This window comes from Marmota monax, unplaced genomic scaffold, assembly GCF_021218885.2.
Source record: "Marmota monax isolate L192 unplaced genomic scaffold, Marmota_monax_Labrador192_F-V1.1 WCK01_AAM20220418_F8-fsc00139, whole genome shotgun sequence".
Taxonomy (NCBI): Eukaryota; Metazoa; Chordata; class Mammalia; order Rodentia; family Sciuridae; genus Marmota; species Marmota monax.
The window spans coordinates 5,278,030-5,305,647 of NW_026695226.1; the positions used below are offsets into that span (position 1 = coordinate 5,278,030).

A 27,618-nucleotide genomic window follows, 5' to 3' on the forward strand; every position below is an offset into this window, starting at 1 on the left:
CGCCCTATTCCCCGCCCCAGGATCCGCCCTAATCCCGGAGCAGGGTCACCTTTCAACCATTCCCTCTAGCAAAATGCCAGGCGTCATTCCAACTAAACTGTGTCTCTTAACAACTACATGCCTCTGTCAAGAACTGGTGTGTTTTAGAAACAAACTCTGCCCATATATATTTCGTGTGTTATGGGGAAACAGATAATCAAGAATTAAAATACGCCAAGAAGTGATGGCGTATGCTTGTAATCCCAGCAACTCAGGAAGCCGAAGAAGGAGGATCACAAGTTCCAGGTCAGCTTCAGCAACTTTGTGAGCCCATCTCAAGATAAAAAGGACTGGGGATGTAGCTCAGTGGTAAGGTGCCCCTGGGTTCAATCCCCAGTTCCCACCTCCACAAAAGAATTACAAAAACAATAAGTGCTTTTATTAGAGAAGATATTTAGATCAGACATATTGGGGAGTTCAGGATCCACGACCACAGGATGAGGGATATTTTAGGGAACTGAATATCTACTAAGTGCCATGTACTGTTCCAGTACTGAAAATAAAGTAGAGAATACAACACACAAGGTCTTTTTTCTCAATTCTAACATTATAAAAGTGGAGCAAGACATTAATTACTGAACTAGAAAAGTACTAGGGCACTTTAGGAGAATACCACAGGCAGGGTGGTGGTGGGGATGAAGATGCTACTTTAGAGTGGAGAGTGGGTAGGCCTCTTTAGGGAGGTGTCATTCAAGACGAGATCTGAATGGCAACCGTGGGAAGCTCAAAAGGATCATATCAGGCAGAGAGAGGAGCTGTTGCAAAAGTCTTAAGCAGGGAATGAACTTTGAGTTTTTGAGCTGGCAAAGAAGACCAGTGTGGCTGAAGTTCACTGGGTGTGAGGAGGGGCAGGAGGTGAAATGAGAAGATTAGCAAATTAAACCTTTGTGAGACCTGGAAACTTGAGCCTGGTGATCTTGGAGAACTGCTAGGAGTTCCATATGGCAGAAGGGAAGGGATATGTCAGGTGATGAAAGGTGATTCAGGAGATATAGAAAAGAACCAGATTCTGACAAACTACATGAAAGATCTGGGACACATTTAATTTTGCTAAATGCTATGCAAAGAATCAGAAGGAGGCTATAACTAGAGTATTCAAAGAAAACCTTTCATGGTTATACCTTTCAGAAAGGTTTGAATATATATGCTACTTGTTCTTGAATCAAAGTCCTCTACATTACAGTTTGTAATTCTTCTCAACCTAAATTTTGTTTAATAGAACATTTGTTTTTGCAATATTTGAGTATACTTACCACAAATGGTAATACTTGTTAGATGGAATGCTAAAGTAAATCATGTTTTATAGGAGGAAAATACTTTTTATTATGATTAAGTGGTAAGAGCACATAATGTCAACTTGGTAACAAATATGTTATTTATTTGTTAGAACATGGCAGAACTTTGCCTTATATACAAGGCAGACATTACTATTTGTCTGCCTTAAATACATGATTTCCCCTTCACTATTATCAGCAGAACCTCCAATTTGAATACCAAAGAGATCAACTAAAACTATCTTGCCAGGTATGGTGGCATATGTCTGTAATTTCTGCCACTTGGGAGGCTGAATCAAGAGAATCACAAGTTTGAAGCCAGCCTCCGCAATTTAGCAAGACCCTATCTCAAAAAATAAAAATAAAAATAAAAAATAAAAAATAAAAATAAAAAGGGCCGGGGAATGTAGCTCAGTGGTAAAGAACTCCTGTACACTATTAAAAAATCCTAAGTACCAAATAAAACAACACAATGAAAAACTTGTCTTCTAATTTCACTTGCAGCTAGGGATCATCATATGACACAGCTTTGGCCAATGAGATGAGATGTAGGCAGAAATCCTTGGGGAATATTCTTTCCTGAATCAAAAGGCAAAGACTGACTAGGAGAAAACTCCTTTATTCTATTCCCTATTGTGCTTCCCCTTTCTTGTTGGCATTTGTAATTATTTGTTGACCTGCTGTTTGGAGTCTTGTAATTAATTTCTTTAAACATAATACAAAATAGGCCATGTTGAATTGAAAAAAAAACGATTATCACATGAATATGCTAAATCTTTTTGATACTTGTATTTATCCGGAGCTAAACTAGATATTTACATAATAATTACATAATAATGTAACAACATGTATGTAACAATAGGTATAGAAAACAATTTGTACCCAGTTTGACTGTTTTCTGTATTGAAGACTGTTTTCTGTATTCAAGGCCTAGAAAACAGTTAGTATACATTAAATGAATATTTACAGAATTATTTACAATCTATAATTATGAATAATACTTCTTTATGTGCCACAGGGAATATGCAGGGATGATGTAAACAAGGTTTTTGTTTTGAGGAAGCCAACAATTTCATGAGATGACAGATGTGTTCACAAATAAATGTAAAACAAGTATGTATATGATGTACTCTGAATAGGCTGTCCAAGAAGAGTCTCCAAGTGGGAATGAAGGAATATAGAAAAAAAGGGGTTGCCTCAAACACAGGCAAAGCACAATTTTCAAGGCCTAGAAGCCAGACCAATTATTAGGCCTGGGTGATGGGATTTACAGAGTAGCTAAATTTTTGTCTTATGTATGTTGTTTCTAGATGAAGAGCCTGGGGTTAAGCAGGTATTGAGTCTATAGTTCTATGATCATTCATCCTAGAGACATCTCACAGCATCCATGGGGACCAAAGCTCCTGGATTTCAGATGTTCCTTGTACCAGATACAAAGGAATTGATGGAAGCTTTGCCACCAACTGGCATCCTTGTCTGGTTTACATGCTGTGTGCAGTTTACTAGCTCCTTCAGGATTAAACAAAGTAAAAGCAACCCTAAAATGATGCCCTTTGAACACTACCTTGGAGTAGGCTGTGTGGCCTGTGGGGATGTAATTCGTGCCATTAGAACACTAAAAAGCAAGTTAAAGAACTGTGAAGAAGAAGAACAGATTCTGCGTGAAGCCTTCATGAAGGTGGTAGCATTTGAGCTAGATCTTCAGAGATGACAAGACTTAATATGAAAATCAGAGGAAGGGCACTGCAAGAACATGAAACAATATAAATGACAAAATCGAAGTGAGAGAGCAGAGCTGTGTATTGGAAAGGAAGAGCAGTCCATTTTAGCTGAAGAATAAGATGTGTATGGGGAAACTGGAAAGGGAATAAGGGTCAGGCTAAGAGGATTGGCATTTAATATGTCAGTAATGGGAACCATGAAATATTGTAACAACTATTAAAGTGGGAGGATAAATAAAATAGGGGATATGTGAGTAACTTTTACAGAATCATTGGGTATGAAACACGCACATGAAGTCTGGGAGCCCAGACATGAACTGAGGCCACATGTGATTAGAGAATAAGATAGGAATTTGAATGCTTTATTTTAAAACCAATTGTTTTGCAGGAACACTAAAGAGAGAGGAACCATGTATGAATTTTTCGGAATTTGAGCATATGGGAGGATAATAATACAGTGAAGGCAGGAAGAGGGAAACACAGTATTGGACAGCCAGGTGAAAATGTCCTACAGGTGGTTAAAAAATAAGAGAATGGAGCGCAGGTGAGAGGTGGAGTAGAGAATGAGTCACCTACACTGAAGTGATTCAAAGTTTGGTCTGTCATAAACATAGTATAGGAACCTAATAACAGGCCCTAAATACAGGGCAAATGTTTAACAAGGAAGACAGAGATCTTAGAAGCACCTCGAGAAAACAAAACAAACCCCACCACGATTATTGATATTTATAGCTCATGTTTGTTTTACCGCTGTTAAATTCTCAGAAGCTCTTATCCCAAACTGACCTTGTAACTGGCAGGAAGAACTGTCAAGGGCAAATTCTTATATGGAGATTTGACACCAAATTGCCAGGTATTTTAAGTCTAGAATATGACATATACCCGAAATGACACAACTAAAGTGGACAAAAGCATACTGGGGGGGGGGGGCGTATGTGTGGGAGGAGACATATTCCTGAACCACAGTTCAAATGTATGTATTGATGATTGTTAAAACTAATTCAAACACTATCACAGAAAAGTTCTCAAAGAGACATATGGTTGTGCTTGGGCAGAGATCCCTGCGAAGCAGGGGTAAGGTTAAAGAAAAGAACTAGAGTGGCCAAGAAAGAGTAGCACAAGTGATTGCGTAGCTCCCAGTCGGAAGGCGGCTCTCATTACCAAGCATACTTGCGGGATGGATCACCAGCACGACCACATCAGTTAATACCAACGCAGGCGTGCGCCAAGCAGGGGCGGGGTCACACCCAGCGATGCAAGAAAGCCCCTTGGGGGGAGCTGGGCGGAGCCGGAGGCCCCACCTCCGGGCCTACTACATTTCCCTAAATTCCGCGCGGCCGCGAAGACTCACTCCCCGGGCCGGAGCTAAGACTTGCCGCATGGGATTGGGAGTCAGGTTACATGCGCCGCCCAAGTGGACGCTAGTGGGGAGATCTGAAGGGATTGGCTAGTGAGAGTTCGAGTCCCGCCCACATATGGTGACGACAGGCGGTCGTCTGGCTACTTAAGGCGTCGTGGTCTCGCCCGCCCCGCCTTAGCTCCCGCGCTAGAGAGAAACATGTATCGTTTCCGATCACAGCTCTTCACGGGGATTTCTGCTGCCGCCACCGCCCATTTTTACCCCCGCCGCTTCTCGCCTCTGTTGTTAGCCGAAGACTCGCCTCTCAGCCGCCCGCCTCACAGACGTACGAGTAGAAAGTGCAGCTCCATCGGCTGATCCTCGCTAAACTCCGAGTTTAGACGGCACCGGGCGTCCCACGATGCCGAAGAATAAGAAGCGGAACACTCCCCACCGCGGTGGTGGCGGCGGCTCAGGGGCAGCTGCAGCAACGGCAGGTAAGGGGTATCCCCGCCACGGCGTCCTGGTGCCGGCCGGGTTGGCGAGGCTCCCAGCCTGGGGCAGTGGGAGTTGTAGTTCCGTCTTGCCTTCGGACGTTTGCGTCTCCCAGGCGCGTGGTGTGGCTGGCAAACTACAGTTCCCAGCGTGCCCTCGGCGCCGTGCCTCGCGCGATTTGGTTCCGGCGTGCGAATCACACTTCGGGCACCGGCCGCTAGGGCAGGGAGGAAAGGGCCCTTGGGCTTGAGTGTGTGTCGGGATGAAGGTGCTTTGGAGTTGCGTGGGAAAGGAGCTGCCCCCAGAGACTACTGCTAGTTAGCCCTAGCTGACCAAGAGCGGGGTAGAGGTGGAGTTGCTCCCGTGCTGTCACCGGCCGCTTGTGAATCCCAGCTTAACATGGAGTGCCAAACGTCTGGCGGGTTTGGACCCTCTCTTGCGTCACGCGGCTTGGACCTTACGCTATGCGGCCGGGATGACGCAGAGGCGCGCGAGTGGCTTCCATTCTGCTGCCTTCCAGCACATCCTGCTTGTTTCACCTGGCGGGGCGGAGACCTCGGAGGATGCGGCCACCGCCCCACCTTTGGCTGGGACCTTGCTCAGTACTGGCACCTGCAGAAGCCACGCGCCCCTGCCCCACTGCGGCTAGTCGAGGCGACCTCCTATTCCCCCAGGCAGAAACCGCGTTCACCTTTAGTGCTGCATTCTGTGGGTTCTCTGCAGTGAATCAGGTGGCAAGGAACTCAGTTTGCAGTTGGGGAAAAGTTTAGGGTTTTGGGGCCCTTACTGCAAAGTAGAAGCTTTTCCTAATGGGTAGGTGTTAACTGTATTTACTTATAATACGGTTAAGAAAAAATTCCAACCGGAAAGTCAGTCCTACAAGACACCACACTAATCTCAATTAAAGTATTCTAAAACTGAACACAGTCATCTCATTTAGTAATTGTTGAAATTATGGAGTTGAATATTGGGATGTCCTCGGAGATCATCCAGCTAATATTAGCCTTTGGGTATTTGTTGACACAGTTGCCACTCTTTCTGATCCTCAGAAATAGTAAATATACCAGTTATCTTGTTACAGATTATTGGAAACTGTATGGCAGCCTGAACACCTATGATCACGTATTATACACTTAATAATTGACATTGGAAATGGATGATTACAAATGCAATCCTTCTTTATGTTGCTATCCTGATTGAAAACTCTCCATTTTGGTGAAATTTATTCTTTACCAAGCTGCAGAATATATAGTTTGTGACATTTCATTGCTTTGGGCCAGCTGAGGAGACCTCTTATCCTCTGTTTCAGTGTTCCTTATTTGAAATACACATTTCAATTCTGCCTAGAAGACCATGATTTTATTTTTTGTGTGTGTTGATGAAATGGAAGTAATGAGAAAAGCAGCAAGCAAACTGAAGTTGTTTGGAAATTAGTAATAGTGGTCTTTATGAATCACAAACATTTCCTTTTGAAGCTTCCTGGCATACCTGTTTCCTTCCTTGTTCAGTACTTAACTGTAGAGGCGTCTGATGGCTGTAGGGGAATTGTCTTTAATATTTTGCCTCAAGGATGACTTGTGACCTGTCAGCCTTATCACAGCCCGCCTTTTTAGCAGAAAAGGTTCATTTAAACACTGTATTTTAGTATATACAATACAAACATTTAAAACTCTTAATTTTTAGCACATACTGGCAAATAGAAAGTAATTCTTTGAATAGTCTATAAAATTACATGCTTCCCAAGTTTTTTGGATGTTTACATTAGAACTTATTAACTCTGGTTTCCTCTTGTGAGTAGGACTGGGGGAGGGGTGGGTATGAGATTGGCTTTTTTAACTTGATCTCATGGAATGTTTTGCCTATTTGATAAATAATCAGCAAGTAATAGTTGAGTAGAAGAGGTGGAAATTTCACAAACTTGAAAACCACTTACTAATTTTTAAAATAATATGTAGAGGAATGAGATTTAAATGAGGTTTCCACTATATAGCCAAATAGATGACCAACTTCTCTTTATCACTTTAATGGACTTTCCATTGAGACTGGAAATTTCCAGAAAGCTAAGAAAATCTAATACAAGTATGCCCACTTATGGTGATTAAAAAAAATAAAATAAAAATTAAAAAAATATATATATATATATAATTTTTCTTAGTTGTAGTTAGACACAATACCTTCATTCCATTCATTTATTTTTATGTGGTGCTGAGGATTGAACCCAGGGCCCCTCACGTGCTAGGCTAGCGTTCTACCGCTGAGCCACATCCCAGGCCCAACTTGTGGTGATTTAAAGAGAGCATTTTGTTGTGGTACTAGATATTGAACCCAGGGCCTTGTGCATACTGGACAAGCTCTGAAGGGAGCAATTTTCAGAAAGGAAAAAAAAAATCATAATAAATCCTGTGGAAATAAGGACTTTATGTATCTAAAGTGCCACCTCATTAATAGGTGAGTTTGTCAAACTCACAAAGTTTGACCCAGATATCAGGCAATATGCAGGGTTTTTCCCCCTTTTTTTTTTTTTCTTTTTTGTTTTCTTCTCCTAATCCCTCTTTCCCTTGACTTTTGGGGAAAAAAGGGAAATGGAAACTGACTATAGTCAAGAGAAGTTATTGAACTATTCTTAAAAATGGCTGAATATGAAAAATTAAAATTGTAAATTGACTTGTGAGTTGTAAAATTAATCAGATGACGCTCAACTGTTGCCATGATTTCTTGTCATGAAGACAATGAAGATGGATCCAGAAATAGAGTACAGCATCATAGATCTTTGTTTACTTCTATTTTAAGCACGGTGATTGTGAAATTTTAGGATCTTGGTTTCATTATTCTTTATGCAATAAGCAAGAAAATTGGAAGGCTACTTGCTATGTTAATTTAAAAATCTGCTAAGTTCTCTGTTTTGATTTAAAAGAAATAATGACATACCCTATTTAAAAGAAAAATAACTCAGTTACCTTACAGGGATTTAAAAAATAAAGGTAGTAAGTAATATGAACTTTTTGAATGTAGGGTCTTTGTGATATTTGGTATAGTCTTTGATTTCCCAACTAAGAGAAATAGGGCTTAGGTAAATCAGGTGATTTGAAGGCACTCGGGGTAGAATTTGTAACTCATTCTAGCTCAGTCAGTGTTCAGTATAATTTATAACTGAGTAACCTTTATTCCATCAAATATTTTTAATGGTGCATTGTTACATATAACGATGGAATTTGTTATTACTTATTCATATGCGCACACAATATAATAATATAATTTGGCCAGTAGCTACTTTTTTTATTAATATGAAATTCCTAAGTTATCATGAATTTGTTCCATAAGTTGATGATATTGAAAGAAATATTCTAGTTTTTAAAAAGTTTTTTTTTTTTGTATTAATAGCATGGATATTTTTAAACTTGAGTATATTGGATCCTTAATTTAACAGGCTTTTATGACATATGAAATAGTAAAGTTTCTATTTGAAGCCTTTTCTCTCCCTCCTTTTAATTCAAATTATCTTTAAAACTACCTTACCTTACCTCTAATTTAACATAAAATGTAGCCTAAATGTTTGCATATATAGCAACAAAATCATCTTTTTTCTTTTTATCTAATAGGTGGCCAGCATCGAAATGTTCAACCTTTTAGTGATGAGGATGCATCAATTGAAACAATGAGCCATTGCAGTGGTTACAGTGATCCTTCCAGTTTTGCTGAAGATGGTATGAATTTTAAATATAATCTTCCAATTTGAGATAAAAAGTTGTTTTAGGTGAAGGAATTCTTATAGCTAAAGTATATTATACTTGTTCCACTATCTGCTTTTTCCTTTCTTAAAGTTACATTGATGGTTTATAATTATTCCTTAGGGCCAGAAGTCCTTGATGAGGAAGGAACTCAGGAAGACTTAGAGTATAAGTTAAAGGGATTAATTGACCTGACCCTGGATAAGAGGTAGGAAATACTAAAAACTCTCCATTCTGGGTGATTCTGATTAGCACCTTATAATTTGGGCAGTTCTGTGATACAGCTTTTCTGATGCTTTTTTGTTTACTTTGGAGGAATTAATGTTTTTTGTTCCTTTAGCCTATTAATGTGGGTAGTACCTTGACACTAGGATTTAGATCAATTTGAATTGATCATTATTCTAGCATATATGTGACTGTATTTTGTTACAATGGAAATAGATTTATTGAATTAAAGTTAATCTTCAATTAGAGATGATAATTAAACTTTGCTTTAAGCTGTCTGTCCACTGATTTTAGTATGGACATGAAAAATATCAAAGCTGTGTTGTTTTCTTTATAGTAGTTGTAGAACTTACTAAGGGATGGAATTGTAAAGCCCAAATGATGCAAACATTGTAAGTTAAAAATGTAAACTTACTATAATACTGGAGAAATCATACATTGAGACTGTGAAATATTATTCACTCAGAGTTCTGCCTATCAAACTAAAAATCAGAAAGATGTTCTGATATAAGCAGCTTAAAAATCTTTTATGTATTAAGGTAAGTTATAAATGAAAATTACTGAAAAATGTTTAGGACTTGAAGATAATTTAGATTTAAACATTGTCTAGTGGCAACATTCTCAACTAGATCTTTCTTTTTTTAAATAGTGTGAAGACAAGGCAGGCAGCTCTTGAAGGTATTAAAAATGTACTGGCTTCAAAAATGTTTTATGAATTTATTCTGGAAAGAAGAATGACTTTAACTGATAGCATTGAACGCTGTCTAAAAAAAGGTAATCACCCTTATTTTTGAGTAAGTGGCGCAGAATTAATGATGAATTTGCTGTCTTCTTTGCAATAACATTTGTTAATGACATTAACAATTCTAGTTTAGTCTTCATGATAGTCAAGGAATATTGCATGCTTGTTATAACTGAGAATGAGATTTGTTAGAAACTTTTGTTTTTATTTATGTAACAAACATGGAAGGATTGGGTTGGATTGTCATCTTTGGTTCTATCCTAAGAGGTGATTGCTATTCTCTGGTTAGATATAGAAGTCTTGAAAGTGTGTATCAGATGTAAAGATGAAGTATTATTTCAAAAGACCTCCTACTTCATTTTCTAATTTGCACAAATATTATGTCATCTAGCTCATTTTCCCTTGCACTTACTTAGAATATCTATTGTACTTGTAGAAGATATCACTTTTTAAGATATCCCTTGGAATGTTTGCCTTCTAGAACTTCGTAGTTCTAGAATTCTGGAATTTATATTGTTTCAATGATAGAGCTTGTAAGGATAAAGAGAGACCTTAAAGAGTCAGCTTATTATTACCAGACTTTTCAGTTTTAGAAACCACAAAATTAGATTACTATCTGCCAATTCACATATCTTGCCAAGCACATTATGAAGATAATTACCTTCTATCATTATTTTTTAACAAAATACTTATAGCACCAAAAATGTAGAAAGCACATATTTCTTTAAAGTGAATGAACTTTATGTTCTTATTTTTCTCATTTTGCTTCAGGATGGAAGCTTTGTCATGAATGAAACCCTTGATTGATTTCACCCTCTCATTATACAGATTAAGGAAAGGCATTGGGAAAGCCAGACAGCTCTTAAGCCCATAAACTTTTAGTGGTGTAGCTGATAGCAGAGCCAACTGTATTTGAGATAACACAGTAGCTTTTTTTTTTTGCATGTATGGCCCTAAGGATTGAACTGAGCATATGTGCCACAGCATCCAGTGTACGTAGTGACTTTTAAAAATATACTTTGCATTAAAACTGTCTCGTAATGGTAGTTGGACTAGGTGAGTTTAAAAATTCCATTGAGGCCTGCACATATAGATTTTTAATTTGCAACGTAATAGATTTCTATTGCCTTACACCTTTTTGTGCATATGATTCTCCAAAAAAAAAAAAATCGTTTATATATGAATGTGGTTTCTATTTTTAATCCCTTATTCATTCAAAAAAAATTTTGAAGGGAAATCTTGAAGGATTACCTCTTGGGCTGTATATGTGAAATGCTTAGGAGATTAATTCAAGGGTTGCTTGAACAAGGTTCATTATGAATATCTTATGGAGTTAGAAGGCAGAAATTGACATGAAACATGTTATTTTGTTGAACCAATGTAGTACTCCCTTAACGGCGTTACTTATCTTCATTTTACAGATGAGGAAAATCATCTATAACTAAGTAAAGATCATTTGAATAGTTACTGGCTGGTCTAGGATTTGAGTGAGGTCTGTTTCTTAAGATTCACCACTGTGGCCTCACTGAGTTTATGCCTTATGTCAAAGCCCGAAGTATAGGAAGGGTTTCATAAATGGTAGATGCCATTTTGTATTTGAAAAAATTTGGGACTTACTATCTTAATAAGTTAGTCTGTTGAAAATAATTAGTTATGGTTGTATTTTGGCTTCTTTTGTAGGGAAGAGCGACGAGCAGCGGGCAGCTGCAGCGCTTGCTTCTGTTCTTTGTATTCAGTTAGGCCCTGGAATTGAAAGTGAAGAGATTTTAAAAACTCTTGGACCAGTCCTAAAGAAAATAATTTGTGACAGGACAGCTAGTATCCAGGCTAGGCAAGCTGTAAGTATAAGATTTTTAATAAGTTTACAGATCTATCTAGGCTTGATGCCCAGACATAAACAGTAGATTTTTGTTAATGTTTTATTCTCATTTGTCCATTTTAGTGAACACAAACTCGGTATGATGGTTGTTTTCTTTAATTTTCTGACACTTTGAAGAGCATTCGATATAAAACAAATTCCTACATCTTTGAAATTGAAGATCATAATACAGATAAATATTATATTGCGTTATTTAGGGTTATTATAGAATAATTTTGATTGGCACTTAAAGAAATGATCTGGACTCTTTAATTGGGTAGTTATTTTTTATTACTAATAATGTTATTTTTTTTCTTTCTGATTGCTATGTCCTAAGTAAGTTCTTTTGATAAAGATGAATATGGGTAGGCATAGCAATCTCTGGCCTGTGAAATATTTATCTGTTTTGAAGTTTGAGAAAGCTTTGATTTTCTAATTGTTTGGATACTTTCTTGGGGAGGGTGGAACCGGGGATTGAACTCAGGGGCACTAGACCACTGAGTCACATCTCCAGCCCAATTTTTGTATTTTTTTAATTTGGAGACAGGGTCTCATTGAGTTGCTTAGTGTGCCTTACTTTTGCTGAGGTTAGCTTTGAACTTGTGATCCTCCTATCTCAGCTTCCTGAGCCGCTGGAATTATAGACATGTGCCACCACACCCAGCTTAATTGTTTGATACTTTTTAATAATTTGGAAATTATTTAAGTTTTATGAGATTTCTACTCCTGAGTGCTTATTTCTTGGAAGTAGGTTTGTTCTACAAGTTTTCATAGTGGAGTCTTTATAAAAACCAATGAAGTGCTCGGAGGCAGAGCACTTGCTTGGCAAGTATGAGGCACTGGGTTCGAGCCTTAGAACTACATAAAAATAAATAAATAAATGGCATCTGTCCATCTACAACTACCAAAAAAAAACAAAACAAGTGAATCTAGGTGGTTTTAAAAATGTAAAAAACCAGTAACAGTCTTAATACAAAAGGTCCTTGTTGATTGCAAATGTCCAAGTTTCAGCTCCGTCTTTAAGTTAAAGTTAAAGGTTGAAATGATCTGCTAGACACCTATATTGCATACAGTAAGGAAACAATGGGAATAGTTAGTTCACCCCTTCAAATGCTTCACTCGCATAAGTTAAATCATAGACTGTGAGGCTAGAGTGGATTTAGAAATTAGGGCCTGGGGTTGTGGCTCAGTGGTAGAGTGCTTGCTTAGCATGTGTGAGGCACTGGGTTTGATTCTCAGTATCGCATATAAATAAATGAATAAAATAAAGGTTCATCAACATCTAATTTTTTTTTTAATTAATACATTCGTCACCCTTCAATTTTATGAATTAATAAAAGAACCAAGAGAAACAATCACTTTCCTAAAGTTGTATGGAGTTTCGTAGCGGAGCATGAACTAAAGTGCACTTCCTTTGACTCTTGGTCTAATATTCTTTTCTTCTTCCCTGCTTCGTGCATATATTGTCCTTAGGATGTCGTAGTCAGGTAGTTGAGAAAATTTTCATACTGAATTACAAAAGTGCATGTAGAATTAATAAGAAAGCTAAGCATTGATCTCTATGTTTTCTTTTTTTTTTTTTATTTCAGTGTGCATCTTGCTTTGGTGTTTGCAGTTTTATTGCCACAGATGATATTACTGTAAGTAGAAAACTTTGACTTCAGTTATATATGATTATTTCTAATTTATGATGGTTACTTTATGTCATATTCTTATTCATTAGGAGCTGTATTCAACTCTGGAATGTTTGGAAAATATCTTCACCAAGTCCTATCTCAAGGAGAAAGACAGTAATGTTATTTGCAGCACCCCAAACACAGTGCTTCATATCAGCTCACTTCTGGCATGGACATTATTACTGACCATATGCCCAATCAATGAAGTAAAGAAAAAGCTGGAGATGTATGTGTTTTTAGTTTCATATTTTGTAAAAACATTTAGTCGACATAACTGTCGCATTCACATTGTAATGACTAACTATTTTTTAGGCATTTCCATAAACTTCCAAGCCTCCTTTCTTGTGATGATGTAAACATGAGAATAGCTGCTGGCGAATCTTTGGCACTTCTTTTTGAATTGGCCAGAGGAATGGAGAGTGTAAGTACCTAATTGGCAGAGGAAAAAGCTTGTGCCACAAGGATTGTTATTCCAACATTACCATCACAATTAAGAACTGGATGATAAATTTACAGGATCTCTTAGTGAGAACCTTGTGATTATGCTGCTTCTTAGCACTGATGATATTTCTGAGAGCATAAACCAATAGGAGTTTGGTAGAGCAATATTTGAGTATAGTTCATTACACTTGAATTTTAATATCTATTAAATTGAAGTATAGGGAGATGATGTATTCACTAAGAAACTTGTGTAATTTTAATGGAGATGTTTGGATTTCTCCAATACCTAACATATTAAGGTAACTTAATCATGTGATGCTTTATAATAAATATCAAATGAGTGAAGTATTAGATTAACAGAGGTTTGGGATGAGATGACTTTAATCATTGTCATTTAACATTGCCTTTTTAGAGTGGTACATGTGCCTTCACTATCCATTTTCTACTCATGGATATTAGTTACCATGGCTTGGCTCTCAGAGGTAATTGAGTTTGTTTTAGTTTGATAAGCTATCCCAGTTTGCTTGGAATCTTTTTGGGTTTAGCATTGAAAGCCCTGTGTTCCAGGAAACCCATTGTCTCAGGCAAACTGGACTCTAGTTTGTAATCTCTAGTCTAAGGATTGCTGAAGAAAGGAATGCATCAGATCTTAACTACAGGAAGGGGAATTTTTTCTTAGATACGTGGTTCAGATAACGTGCTGTTGTATGCCAGCTGGGTGCAGTGGCCAGGAGACTGAAGCAGGAGGATCACAGGTTTGAGGTCAGCCTTGGCAAGACCATGTCTTAAAATTAAAAAAAGAAACTGGGGATGATTCATGCCCCTGAGTTCAGTCCCTAGTACCACATTAAAGAAAAATAAATAACAAAGTAAGGTAGAGGACCAGCTTTTACTGCCTGTACATCAAGTCCATAGATATTTATTTATCCTCATAAGGATAGTAAACATAAGGCTCCAGTAAGGAAATGCATATATTTATGGGAAATTGGTAACTAAATAGAAGATACTATTTCTAACTTTCAGTTACTTTTACTAGATGCTTTTTAAAATCTGAGGAGTAAATCGGTCATTTCCAAACTGCATTTTTTTTCCTGCAATTTTGTAACAGTGACTATTTCAAATACAATTGATATATTGTTCTGGATTCTATGCCATGTTTATTTAGTCCTTTGCATTCCATTCTAGGCCTGTATGTTAAAAATGTCTACTCATAATTTTTCTGTAGTCCCACTTTTCTTTGAAGGGTAGGAGATAGGAAGGAGAAGTAAGTTAATGTTAATGATTCTCCTTATGTAAAAACTTGGCCTCAAATTTAGTCATCAATTTAATTTTATTGAGCTAGTTAATGGTTTCTTAACCTCAAAGCACAGACACCCAGATGTCCCAATTTTTAATCTTACATTCCTTTGCTGGCTAGAAATGTTAATTTTTTATGTTCACCTTGTAAATGCATCTTAAAAGGAAAGTTGTAATGGAATTTAAATTATACATGTTCAATTTGTTTAAATTTGTGTAAATGTAATATTACCACTGTATATCTTAATCTTTGACTTAATAATAGATAGCCAGGAGAACTCATCCAAATGTGTTTATATGACTTAAATCCTTGTCCAAGGGCAAAAATGAGCTGTTACAAACAGAACCAGTCTGCCATTATTTTTATATGTAGAGGTGGTAGTTACAGGATGATTGAAAATGAATTAATCCAAGGGAATGTAACTCTGTGGTAAAGAGCTTGTCCTTATTCTACTTAACTTTTGAAATCATTTAATTTTGCTGTGCTGTTATTTAGGTAACAAATAATAATCTTCAGCCACCTACTTTGTTGTATTTATATTATGTTAGATTGAATAGGCTATATCTTATAATGTTGAAAGCCATTAGGGATTAATGTATGTTTATGTGCTGTTTTATATACTTTTAATATTTTATTTAATCTTTATTAAATACCTATGAAATGTGGATAGTATTAATTCCTTGCATTTTACGTAAGAGGAACTTGAAGCACAGATGGCTAGTATGAATATGCCCAAGGTTGTAAGTGGTGCATGCTTGTGATTCAAACTTAATGCAAAATACATGCTTTACATATGATTAAACTGCCTCATCCAGATGTTTCACAGGTTTTTAGAAAAATACAAGTTCCATGTACATTCCTCTAAATGTAGAATTCTGATATAATAGTTAATGCTTCAGAATTTACTGACAATTTATTTTTATTATCTTATTTAATCCATAACCAATGTGTGGGAGTGTGGATAATCTCTTTTGACAGATAGATGATAAAAGAGATTTATAATTCTTAAAACTTAGTGTAGTGGGTAGTATATTTGAAATTCTAGTCCAGGACTTTTGACCTTGCTGTGTAATAATTACTGTGTGAGGTACATATATGTATACGTATATAGTTACATGTATATGTATATATACACACACACAAAGGAAGGGAAAATGTAACATTACCTACATATATACATACATACACAGATTTCCAAGCACTTTATGAAGACTTTTTTTTTCCTAAAATTGTACACATTTCTTTTCCATCTTTTGGTATTTTATTGAACTCAGTGATTCATCATCTAAAATAGGTTTTTGTTGTTTGGTGTGTGTGTTGGATACTTTTGTGTTTGGGGCTGACTTGTGCATTGTAAGATATTTAGCAACATCCCTGGCCTCTGTACTCTAGATGCCAGTAGCACTCTTTTCCCCCAGTTGTGACAACTAAAAATGTCTCCAAATAGCCAAATGTCCTTTGGGAGTCAAAAGCATATCTAGTTGAGAGTCACTGGCAGTGGTTCTTAGTTCTTAGAATTAATTAAGATGATGTATAGAATTTGCTTAGATTTTTATTCATCTTTATAGATTTTTCAAATCTTTCATACTTCTGCTCACTAAGTAGTTGAGACTAGCCTCCAACTTGTGATCCTCCTGCCTCAACATTCTCAGTTGCTGGGATTAGAGGTGTGTGCACCGTGATTGTGTCTTAGTTTTTAATGTGGTTGTAAAATGGAGTTGGGAGGGCAGAGGATACAACTCGAGTAGAGGGCTTGCCTAGTATGTGTGAGCCCTTGAGTTTGATCCTTTGTACACCCCCACCCCCACTCACATAAATGGAGTTAGGGAATTGAGAAAAAAGCACCAAATAAAGAGACTTCTTAGAATATATTAGCAGGTTTACCAGGAAATTCTTAATCAGTTTTAGGTAATAGCAAATAATGTACTTAGTAGTTTCCCCTGAGATCAAAGTATCTTCTTGCCTTAAATAATTTAATCACTTGAATTGTGTACCTGATATGAATGCTTCATTGCTTAGAAATTAAGAAGTTTAAAAAGCATTACTATTGGGCCAGGATTGTGGCTCAGCGGTAGAGTGCTTACCTAGCATGCGTGAGGTACTGGGTTTGTTCCCTGGCACCACATAAGAGTAAACAAATAAAATAAAGGTATTGTGTCCATCTACAACTAAAAAGATATTGGGGGGAGGGGGGAAGCATTACCAGTACCAGTAGCTTGTACCTTTGGAATAAGAATAATTGTATTTCCCTGAAATGAGTGATTTGGGGTTGGGTTGCCAAAGAGGAGAAGCTCTACTAGTGTAAAAGTGTTTCACTGAACATTTTAAAGTCTCAGTAATGTCTTATATTAGTGGGAGCACAGTTAGTGTTTATGAATGCATCTGGATACATTTGGAAGGGGACCATTAACTCTTTTGTGGTAATTAGCATTTTTGGATTAAAATTTTGCATGATAATATAAATGTGTCTGGGCACCAAAATCTTTAAACCCCTTACATTTTTGTGTTCTGTATAACTAGATGTTTTTCAAAGGTAGGCTATTTTTTGTTAACTCTAGAAGAAACTTTGTAAAAATTAAAAAACAGAAACAAGTAAAATGAAATTGCTTTGCTTTTTCAGGACTTTTTTTATGAAGACATGGAGTCTTTGACACAGATGCTTAGAGCTTTGGCTACAGATGGAAATAAACACCGGGCCAAAGTGGACAAGAGAAAGCAGCGGTCTGTTTTCAGAGATGTCCTGAGGGCAGTAGAGGTAGGCCTCTTAAATGCTTTGTAATAGGTATTTACTTTGAAATTAAATTGTTTCAGGCTAAACTCTACAATTGAATCATTTTGTTGATTGAATTTGTTATTCATTCAAAATTTCCGCATATAAGACCAGGCAGGTTTTTAATAAGTAGGTGAAGAATTTTTTTTTTTTTCCCTTATAGAGGCAAATTTAATGCTGCTATATAAAGGTATTTTTAGATTTAAAAAAAAATAGGGCTGGAGGTGTAGCTCAGTGGTTAGAGCACTTGCCTAGGATATGGAAGACCCAGGGTTTATCTCCTAGGACCACCAAAATTGAAAGCAAAGATCTTTTGATCTCTGTAGCAAGGGTAGGTACTAAAACCTGAAATAACAAAACCCAGCATCTTACCAAGACCACTTAAAAGTATATGATGCTTAATTTCTTCTGTAGTCCTAATTTGCTTCTATGTATGTTGCCAATAAATAGATGTAGAAACTTGTAGGGATTAGAGTGCATGATTAAAACAAGCTGTAGGATAAGGGCAGTCTCACTATAGAGAACAAAAGTCTGATAATATTTTTGGTTGGCCAGATAAGAAATGTTTCTAGTGTTTAAAGAGTAGATTTCTCAGATTATTGTTATATGGTTAGGGCAGGGTTTTTTTGGAGAATAAATGTACCAGATCTAGTTTTGATGTGTTACTGTGATTCTCCTATGTATCCTACTTCGTTTTGATCCACCTTTTATAAAGTATAACCTAGGATATAAATTAGATCCTCTGGGATCTAAATACTTCTGTTATGGTGACTGTAACTGCATCCTAGTAGTTATATTTACTCTGGATTTTATAATCTAAAGACAAAAATAAAATCCTAAATAGAGCAGACATCAGTGCTAAGAATTGAAATTGATTTTATTATAGTGTGGCAGTGGCCTTAAATTATACAAATCATTTTAGAAATAACTATAAACTACTTCTATATTTAGATTTTTTTGGGTGTGTGATACTGTAACCTTCAAAGATAAGATGAAGATGTGTCCTAGATTTTCTGGATTAGACTTGATTTCATATTTTCTGTCTTGATGCATGCCCTCTAAGTAATCAATTGTAAGGGGTTGACAGCCAGGCATCTTATTGATCAGCTTAGGCCACTATAGCACTCAGCACCTGTTATTCTGAAATCTCAGTTTATACACTAGCATTATCAAGTCTCTTGTCTCTACTCCTCAGCTCTGCTAAAATTTGAAGCCATTCTCATCCTCTAGTCTATCTACCCTTCTAGGCCTTACCTAACCTTTCTTCTTCATCTAAGAATTTGAGCCCCTTTGTTCTTGCATTGAGCTTCCTGTTATTCTAGCTTCTGCTTCAAGTGTAGCTATCATTCAGTGTACCTTCAATCTACCTGTCAAACCTCCTTGCTAAGTGTTACGTCCCCATCCTCACCTGCCCCTCCATTGGAATCTAGTTTTTTCTAAAGGATCCTGCTTCCTTGATGGATCTTTCAAATAAAGGCTGCTGAACTGCCATAGAGGAGAATTAAGCATCTTGCAATAGTGGCCGCCACACCATTTCTTTTTATCCAAAAACCTTTCTTGAAGCTCATGTATTCCTTAAATCTGTAAGCATATTAGGTACTTTGTCATATGGTTTTATTATTTTAGTTTCATTATTAGTTTCACTCTTAAGCAATACAGCTATCTCCTTTTTAGGGAAAAGGGAATTAAGAACCATAAGTAGCAAAGCCAAAATTTAAACACACTGTGCTTTGCTTTTTCAGCAGGGCCAAATGTCAAGTGAGAGAGTGAATGTTTCAAATAGATCTGTCAATTGGCCATTGATGACCTTTTATAAGTGCAGCTTCAGTAGAGTGGTGGAAGAAAAGCCAGATTGAAGTGAATTAGAAGTGAATGGAGAGCTGGGTGCAGTAGTGCATGCCTGTAATCGCAGTAATTTGGGAGACTGAGGTGAGAGGATTGCAAGTTTGAGGCCAGCCTCAGCAAGTTAACAAGGCCCTGTCTTAAAATTTAATAAGTAATTAAATGAAAAGGACTGGGATGTAGCAGCTCAGTGGTAAAGCACTCCTGGGTTTAATCCCCAGTTCTGGGGATTTAAAAAAAAAAAGTAAATGGGGAGTGAATAAGTGGAGACAATATATCTATCCCAGCTGTTCTTTTAAAATGCATAAGCAGTAGAAAAAGGAAGAGAGTTGATAGCTATAGTGCTGGATTGTAGAGTTTGTTATAGAGAAAATTTGAAAATATAAGAGAAAGATTGGGATTCACCTTGAATTAAGGAGCAAAGGTGTGGGGTCTGTTACATTTAGGATGGAGAGAGGAATAGATAAGGATGCAGCTGAATTTATAGAGGTTGGGTGGATGGGAAATAAGAGTTCTTCGCTGGTGTCTCAGTGTTTTCTGAAATAGAAGGTGACTTTTTTTTTTTTTTTTTTTCAGTTATTGCTAAACCAGAGTCTTGTATGTGCCTTACAGACATGTTTTCTCTTGTCCCTCTAGCAACTCTCACATGGTATAGGTATAGGTAGCCTCTTTTTGCGGGCAAAGGAGCAGACTCGAGGAGGTTAAATCAGAAATTGCAAGGTAGTGAATGGTATGTCCATGTGTAGTAGTCACATTATTTTCTACTACATTGTATTCTGTGTCTACTGAGAGAGGAGGGAGGGCCTGGGTAGCTGTAGGGTGGGTAGTTGATCTCAGGTTTCATCACCTTCTCTTTCCTTTCCCTGTGATAGTCAGATGATCTATTTCTGGTTATTCTTAAATATTCACAGCTCTTTAAAAAATTAAGTAGCCAGTTTTCTTCTACCAAGTTCTGTTGCCTTTCTGGGTGACATTATCCATCAGGAAAGCCCTATCTTATATTTGTTCCATTGACTTTGTTTCCATTTCTCTTGGTCCATATCATCATGGCTCTCAGAAATGGTCTCCTGGCAAAATAGTTCCATTTCTGAAATCTTAACCTCACTCAGGTGCTACCTTTGGTTTTCTTAATAAACTTAGTTTGAGACCTATTGGAGCCTCCTGGTTGTTCGATCTCCTTTTGCTTGGTCTTTCCACCCTAATCTTTTCTTCTTTCCCTAGATCCCTTCTGCTCATCAGTTCACCACTTGCCTTGTGCCATTTTTGTCTTTCAGATTACTCAACAGCCTTCTTCCCTTCTCTTGGACCCATTACAAACATTTGATCTCTTTTCTAGTTTCTTTCTTTTTTTTTTTTTTTTTCCTTTTTTCTTTTTCAGTACCAGGAATTGAACCCAAGGGCACTTAACCACTTAGCCACATCCCCAGCCCTTTTTTATATTTTATTTAGAGACATGGTCTTACTGAGTTGTCTAGGGCTTTTTTCCTAGTTTATTGAGTTCTTTCAAAATTATTTTAAGTGTTCTCCACAGTACAGTTTTGTCATTCATATTTATTCTAACTCAGTTGTATCTTTAAATCTACATAGTTAGACAAATTCTGTACCCTAACCCAGGATAGTAATTCTTGTCTGTCCACATCTCAGATATGAAAGTATCAGTTTAAAATATTGCTCAAGTATCTCAGCATGTATCTTGTCTGTTTAGAAATTGTGTTTATATAATGTCTTTGGGCCATTTTTAGTGCTGGTGATGATTTGCCTCTTCTTTTGGCTAGGAACGGGATTTTCCAACAGAAACTGTTAAATTTGGTCCTGAACGCATGTATATTGATAGCTGGGTCAAGAAACACACCTATGACACCTTTAAGGAGGTTCTTGGATCAGGAATGCAATACCACTTACAGGTGAGTGATACCTTTCTACATATTTACTTATAAATTAGGGAGCTGCTTTGAATGTAGATCACTTTGAAGTTAATTGAGTATCCAGAAAGCTTTCACGTGTTAGAAAAAAGTAAATTTACTTTTGAAAGTAAAATGGAATACATCTGAAACAATTTTTGTATAAATCCAGAATGTTATTGATAACTTTTTATGAAAGCAAATAGCTTCACTTAGATCTCTTGGATTCAAGGCATTGGAAAATAATTTACCTTTTTATTGAGAAACAAAAAAAGTATAGGTCCCACATAACTTCTATTAATCAGATTTGTTTAGTAGTGAAAGAGTTGTGATATTTAATATTGAGCCTTATCTCTTTTTCTTATACAAGTCAAATGAATTCCTTCGCAATGTATTTGAACTTGGACCCCCAGTGCTGCTTGATGCTGCAACACTTAAAACAATGAAGATTTCTCGTTTTGAAAGGGTATGTTTTGTTTTTGTTTTTAATAGAATTAAATACACCAAAGAAAACTGAATCTAAAGATTTGATTCTGCCTGATGACAGTAGAACTGTGTCTACTGCTAAATGGAAATTTTAGTTTTTCATAATGTTCTACACATAATAACTGTACTAAAAGTGTGGAAGCTTTATTGCATTTAGAGTGTAGGGGGTTTTGAATAAAATTTTTTTACCCATAATCCTACTACCATAACATAGAAATGAGTATTTACACATATTTCCTTTGTATAAAGTAATAGCTTACTTGGTACTAGATTCATTTTACAAAAGAAGAAAACTGCTTGGGAGTTTGTACCATCAAATAGTGACTCGTGTTATTTTCACTTTTTTTTTTTTTTTTAAACACAGGGACAGTTTACCATTGAGCTACATCCTCAGCCGTTTTTATTTTTTATTTTGAGACAGGGTCTCACTAAGTTGCATAGGCCCTGCGAAGGTGCTGATGCTGTCCTGGAACTTTGGATCCTCTTGCTTCAGCCTCCCGAGTTGCCGGGTTTATAGGCATCCCCACCACACCTCCCACTCACTCACTTTTAACATTTCAAAAATCTTTTAATTGTATTTGTTCTTTTTGTTGTTGTTTGTTTGTTTGTTTAAATCAATGTAGATTGTTTTAAGTGTGCAATTCAGTCACATTTAAACATTTCCAAGACCTCAAAAGAAAACCTTTTACCTGTAGGCAGCCAGCCATTCCATATCTGGCTTTTCCCTTAGACACTGGCAAGCTCTAATCTGTCCTGTCTCTGCAATTACCTGATCTGGATTTTTCATATTCATGGAAGGATACAACATGATGTTTTGTGTCTGACTGTTTTCACTTGACATAATGTTGTCAAAGTTCATCCATATTGTGGCATGTATCAGAATTTTATGCCTGGCGTGGTGGTGGCACACCTATAATCTCAATAGCTTGGGAGGCTGAGGCAGGAGGATCATCAGTTCAAAGCCACCCTCAGCAATTTAGTGAGGCCCTAAGACACTTAGCAAGACCCTGCCTCTAAATGAAATGTAAAAAAAGTCTTGGGGATGTGGCTCAGTAGTTAAGCACCCCTGGGTTCAATGCTAGTACCAAAAAAAAAATTTCACTCCCTTTTTTTGGTTGAATAATATTCTATTATATGGATATGCCTTGGTTTGCTTTTCCATTTATCAGTTTATTTAGGTTTTTAACCCCTTTCAGTCTTTGTGAATAGAGCTGTTATAAATATTCACATAGAGCTTTTTGTTTTCTTTTTGATGTTGGAGGGTTATATAAATAAGAGTGGAATTGCTGGGTCATATGGTCATTGTATATTGAATTGTTTCAGAAACCACTAGACTATTTTCTGTAGTTGCTGCATCATTTTTACATTTGTGCCAGTAGAGTTTAAATATTCCATTTTCTCCATTCCTCATCAACACTTGTTATTGTTTGTTTAAAATTTTTATTATAGCCATCTTAGTTGGGTACATCTTTGATATTTTTATTGAACTTTTATATTTAATCTGTTTATCTTAGTGGGTACGTGAAGCGTTCAATATTTTATTGAACTTTTATATTTAATTGAGATGTGATTATTGGATAGTTTAAAACTTTCTAGTAAATATTAAACATTACACATACTTTAAAATAAATAATTAATTTCTTCAAGTAAATTTCCTACATGGAAATAAAAGGTCAGATTGTGACTTTTTGATGTGTTTTGCCAAATTATTTTCCAAAGATATCCTGTCATTTTAAATTTCTTCAGTAGTGAATGAAGGCATGCAGCTATACCACACAGATTTGACAGCTTTGGGTTTTATAATTTTAAAAATTTGTTAATTTAATAGGTATTAAAATGACACTTTCTTTCCTTATTAATTGACAAGTGGGTAGGACTTCTTCACATTAGACATGATTCATCTTTTTCTTGATCAGACTAATTGATGCCATTGTTTTCTTTTTTGATTGGAATTTACTTGGTAGTTTACAAAGTTGGTTAATAATTTTCTAAATATGGAGTAGCCATGAATTGTTAATTTTTTCATTTACTCTTCTTGTTTGTAAACATTTAAAATATTAATAGGGTCAGATTAGTTCATTTCTTTCCTTTATGATTTGCCCTTTCCCCCCATCTTTAAGAATATTTTATTAAGTTTTATTGATTCACATGTATTTTCCTGTTCTTCATTTCAGCATTTATACAATTCTGCAGCTTTCAAAGCTCGAACAAAAGCACGAAGCAAATGTCGAGATAAGAGAACAGATGTTGGAGAATTCTTCTAGATTTCTAGCGCTTGCCAAATATTTTCTAATTTTTTCTTTTTTTTTTTTAATTTTTAGCTATTTCTAATGTACATGAACTTTAGAGACCATTTTTATCTTGGGTCAACTTAGAAAGTTTTTATAGTAAGGGTGGGTTATATTCCTCATAATTTAATGTATAGTATTGTAAATGATGATTTCTGGTTATTGAATATTCTCTGTAAATATCATCAGTAAACATGAATAAAGTGTTCATAATGTTTGGTCACATTCTATTCATGAAAAGAGCAAAAGGATGGTATTTCACTTCATTTCAAGATACAAAAAGTTAGACAAGATTTAATGTCATACTGTTGTCAAAAATACTGACTGATTATAATGGTGTGTACCTACAAGTTCTTAACTTAATCTCTTAAATATAAGTTTCTGATACAATTTTTGGGAGCTAGTTCCTCTGGAAAAGCTGCTGTGGTTTGAATTTTAAATGAATTGTAGCTTTTTAATTTTCATTTTGTCACTGGGATCAACTAAAGGTATTATACCATGAGACTTTACAAATGCTGCACTTACAGGCCATTCATTTCAGCTGTTTGGGATTCATGGTGTATTAATTAGCCTATGTCAGAAATAACCTCTGAGAGCAGTAACACTATTTTGCTGTATGAAACCTTGTTATTTTTATTTTGAAATAAATAAAGATGTTTGCTCACTGAAAGCGCTTCTTTTTTACTAACAGAAACATTACTTACAGCTTTGAGGCACAGAGTTCAAGTTACTCAAGCCAGGTAGGAAGGGAGTGAGACAAAGTTTTATTTCTGTATTTGAAAATATTACTATGTAAAAAACCTGCAGCATTGTTAATTGGGATTAAAACTACTGAGAATATTATTATTAGGTTGTCGTTATGATGAGATGTTTTATTTTATGAAAACTTGAATACTATTGACAATGCATTAAAATTTAATTGTTAAAATCATATAGCTTAAGCAACAGATGCAGTTTAGAATCCATATACCCGTTCCTTTGATTTTTCTTGCTGTAGAAACAGTGAGGGATGGGAATTGTGTACATTGTAGAAAGAAATGTCAAAATCATTTCAGATTTTTTTTCCAAAATAGTGTTTTTCCCTCCCACATCCCCAACTGTTGAGAGCCACAGCCAAAGGGGCCCCAGCAAACTTCCAGCTGCCAGCTGATGATTGGCTCACAGCGGCCCCAGCAACATCTAGCTGATTGGCTCCTCTTCGGTGATGCTCTTTGGGCTGTTTCCCTGCCCTTTCAGACCACGGAGCTGCTCATTGGGGGACTTTTTTGGCTCCACCCACGCGACCCAGCCAATTGGCCTCAAGAGCAGGAGGAGTGGGGGAGGTTGAGTGGCTTGTGGGAAGCTGGTGGTGGCCATTGGGCTCTCAGGGTTTTTCCTGAGGAGCTATGTGGTGTGGTGTGTGTGTTCTAAAAATAAAGTTCGTTTCTTTTGACAAGTGGCTCCTGAATTGTGCCCAGCCAGACTGCGGCACCCAACAACTCCTGGAAGGTGTGATGTACCTACTAATTGAAAATCATTGGCTGGCTATGGTGTCACTTATGGAATTCCATCCCTCTGATACAGCACAGTAGGAAGCAGATTGGAATCTAAAACTTAGGTCTGTTTATTGTTACTTCTTTATATTCCAAGTAGGCTAGAATCATGGAAGAGACTTCAAATAATAGGGGTTTTTCCCTACATTTTCTGTTTCATGTTTATATAATATTTTTAAATATTATTGGATTTTTATTTACACACATGGTTTGATAATACCTAAAGGCTTATAAGGACACTCTCTCCCAGCCTCACTCCACCCCCCATTCCATCTTTTCTCATCCCAGAAGAGATTTAGCAGTTTAGCTTTCAGGGTTTTTTGTGTGTTTTTTATTTTTTAATTTTTTAGCACTTTGGTTTCATGTTTCTAAGTAACATGCTTCTATAACTATTATTTTAGACATTTGTCAACTTCCTATTGTGACAGGGAAGATAATTCTTTTGTCTTCTTACTCTTCAAATGTCACTGTTTGCATTACTGTGATTATATGAACTAATTTACTGTGCTTACATTTTCATTCTAATACACCATTTTGTCCTGGATTAATACTGTTATTTTACTTTATGTACATCATCAGTTCTTTCCAGATCTAAATAAATTTGTTAAAGTCCTTCATTTTTTACTTCATTCAGTGGAGACTTATTTTCTTTCATCTTAATGCATAATTGTTTTCCTGAAACTTCACTATCCTGGGGATTTGTTTTTCTCAAGTTGGATCCCATATTTTCTGGACTTCATGTCTTCATTTTAGTTAACTTGTTACAGTAGAGTACTTCCTTAATGAGTGTCTTGGAAAGGAATACATATGGGATTAATTATTTTGTGGCTTAATGTTTATGAAATAATATGCTCAGTGTATGAAATTATACATCAAAAATCAAGTTCAGAATTTAAAAAAGATTGATTGACAAATAATTGTACTCAAGAATTTTAAAAGGATTGTTTTCTAGTTAGCAAAATTTTCAGATTTGCTGTGATTTTTGTTTTGTCTTTTGCTTTTAAAATTGCTTTGTGGGGTTCTAAAAAGTGCTTTGGTGGGCTTGACAATCTGGAAGATAATTATTTTTCCTCTCTCCCTTCCCTTCCTATTTTCTGTGTTCCATGAGCTCCTGAGATGACTCTTAATCTTATTCTGATTTTTTTTTTTTTTGGAACATTTCATTAACCACAATTTTCCAATCTTCTTACATTTTATTTTGGTTATCATTACTTGCTGGAATTTTGCACCATGCTGCATTCTTGCCTCCAGGTTATAAGCCTGCCTGAATTCTGAGGGTCATTCAGCTCACTAATCAATGATAGTTCTAAGTCAGGTTCCACTCTTCTTTTTATGTTCAGAACATTTGTTGAATCCCTTCAGTATTGTTGCCTCCTATTTTCCATTTGTGGTTGTGTTATTTTTCTTAATATTCTGCCTTACTTCTGGGGCTTTGGGAGGAAGAAAGATGAGTTAGCCTGAAATGTTGAATTTACATAGATGGGTGGACTTTTTAATGAATCTGATGGGTAATTTGCAAGGCAAGGATTACTGGGAACTCTTATAGAATGCATAAATTTCTTGAAAGTAATAAAATGCTGTTGTGATATGCCAGTCATTCATTGCTTGAGATTTGGTTAATCTTGCTGGTTTGAAAGGAATTTGATATGGTTCCTGCCCTATTTTGAGGCTCAAGAATTAATTTTGAATCAACATCTATGACTCAAGTCTGATGGCATTTACTTAATTTCCTGGGAATTTAATCTAGATACTCTGAGAATAGTATTTGAAAGAGTAAGCAAGAAGTACTTGAAAATATCCCCAGATTAAATGACATATGAGAATTATTCAGGTACATAACAGATTCTTAAGATATAGCATCTCTTGCTTTGTTCCTCAATTGGTTTCTGGTAATCTAGTCTAAAGCCAGTCTCCTCACCCTCATTGATGTACAGTTGAATTCAGACATTAATGTGATGTTTGGA

The 27,618-nt window shown here is 36.3% G+C and overlaps 2 protein-coding genes across 3 annotated transcripts in view; both read left to right on the top strand.

Annotated features, from left to right (window-relative positions):
• Positions 1-24,792, top strand: part of Ifrd1 (interferon related developmental regulator 1) — a 44,562-nt gene extending 19,770 nt beyond the window's left edge. The window contains exons 1-12 of one of the 2 annotated variants that reach the window (XM_046435371.2): positions 4,733-4,870; positions 8,468-8,572; positions 8,720-8,804; positions 9,471-9,595; positions 11,244-11,401; positions 13,011-13,061; positions 13,145-13,323; positions 13,410-13,518; positions 17,456-17,590; positions 21,223-21,351; positions 21,719-21,814; positions 24,009-24,792. In XM_046435371.2, coding sequence (XP_046291327.1) covers positions 4,795-4,870; positions 8,468-8,572; positions 8,720-8,804; positions 9,471-9,595; positions 11,244-11,401; positions 13,011-13,061; positions 13,145-13,323; positions 13,410-13,518; positions 17,456-17,590; positions 21,223-21,351; positions 21,719-21,814; positions 24,009-24,098 — 1,338 coding nt within the window. In that variant the 5' untranslated portion in view covers positions 4,733-4,794 and the 3' untranslated portion in view covers positions 24,099-24,792. Of the gene's footprint in view, positions 1-4,732; positions 4,871-8,467; positions 8,573-8,719; positions 8,805-9,470; positions 9,596-11,243; positions 11,402-13,010; positions 13,062-13,144; positions 13,324-13,409; positions 13,519-17,455; positions 17,591-21,222; positions 21,352-21,718; positions 21,815-24,008 lie in introns of those variants that run through there. The other variant, XM_058576071.1, reaches the window with a different exon arrangement.
• Positions 4,555-4,751, top strand: LOC131423847 (uncharacterized). Its single transcript, XM_058576072.1, has one exon. The coding sequence runs from the start codon at positions 4,593-4,595 to the stop codon at positions 4,749-4,751; it is 159 nt and encodes a 52-aa protein (XP_058432055.1). The 5' UTR covers positions 4,555-4,592.
• Positions 24,793-27,618: the final 2,826 nt, after the last annotated feature.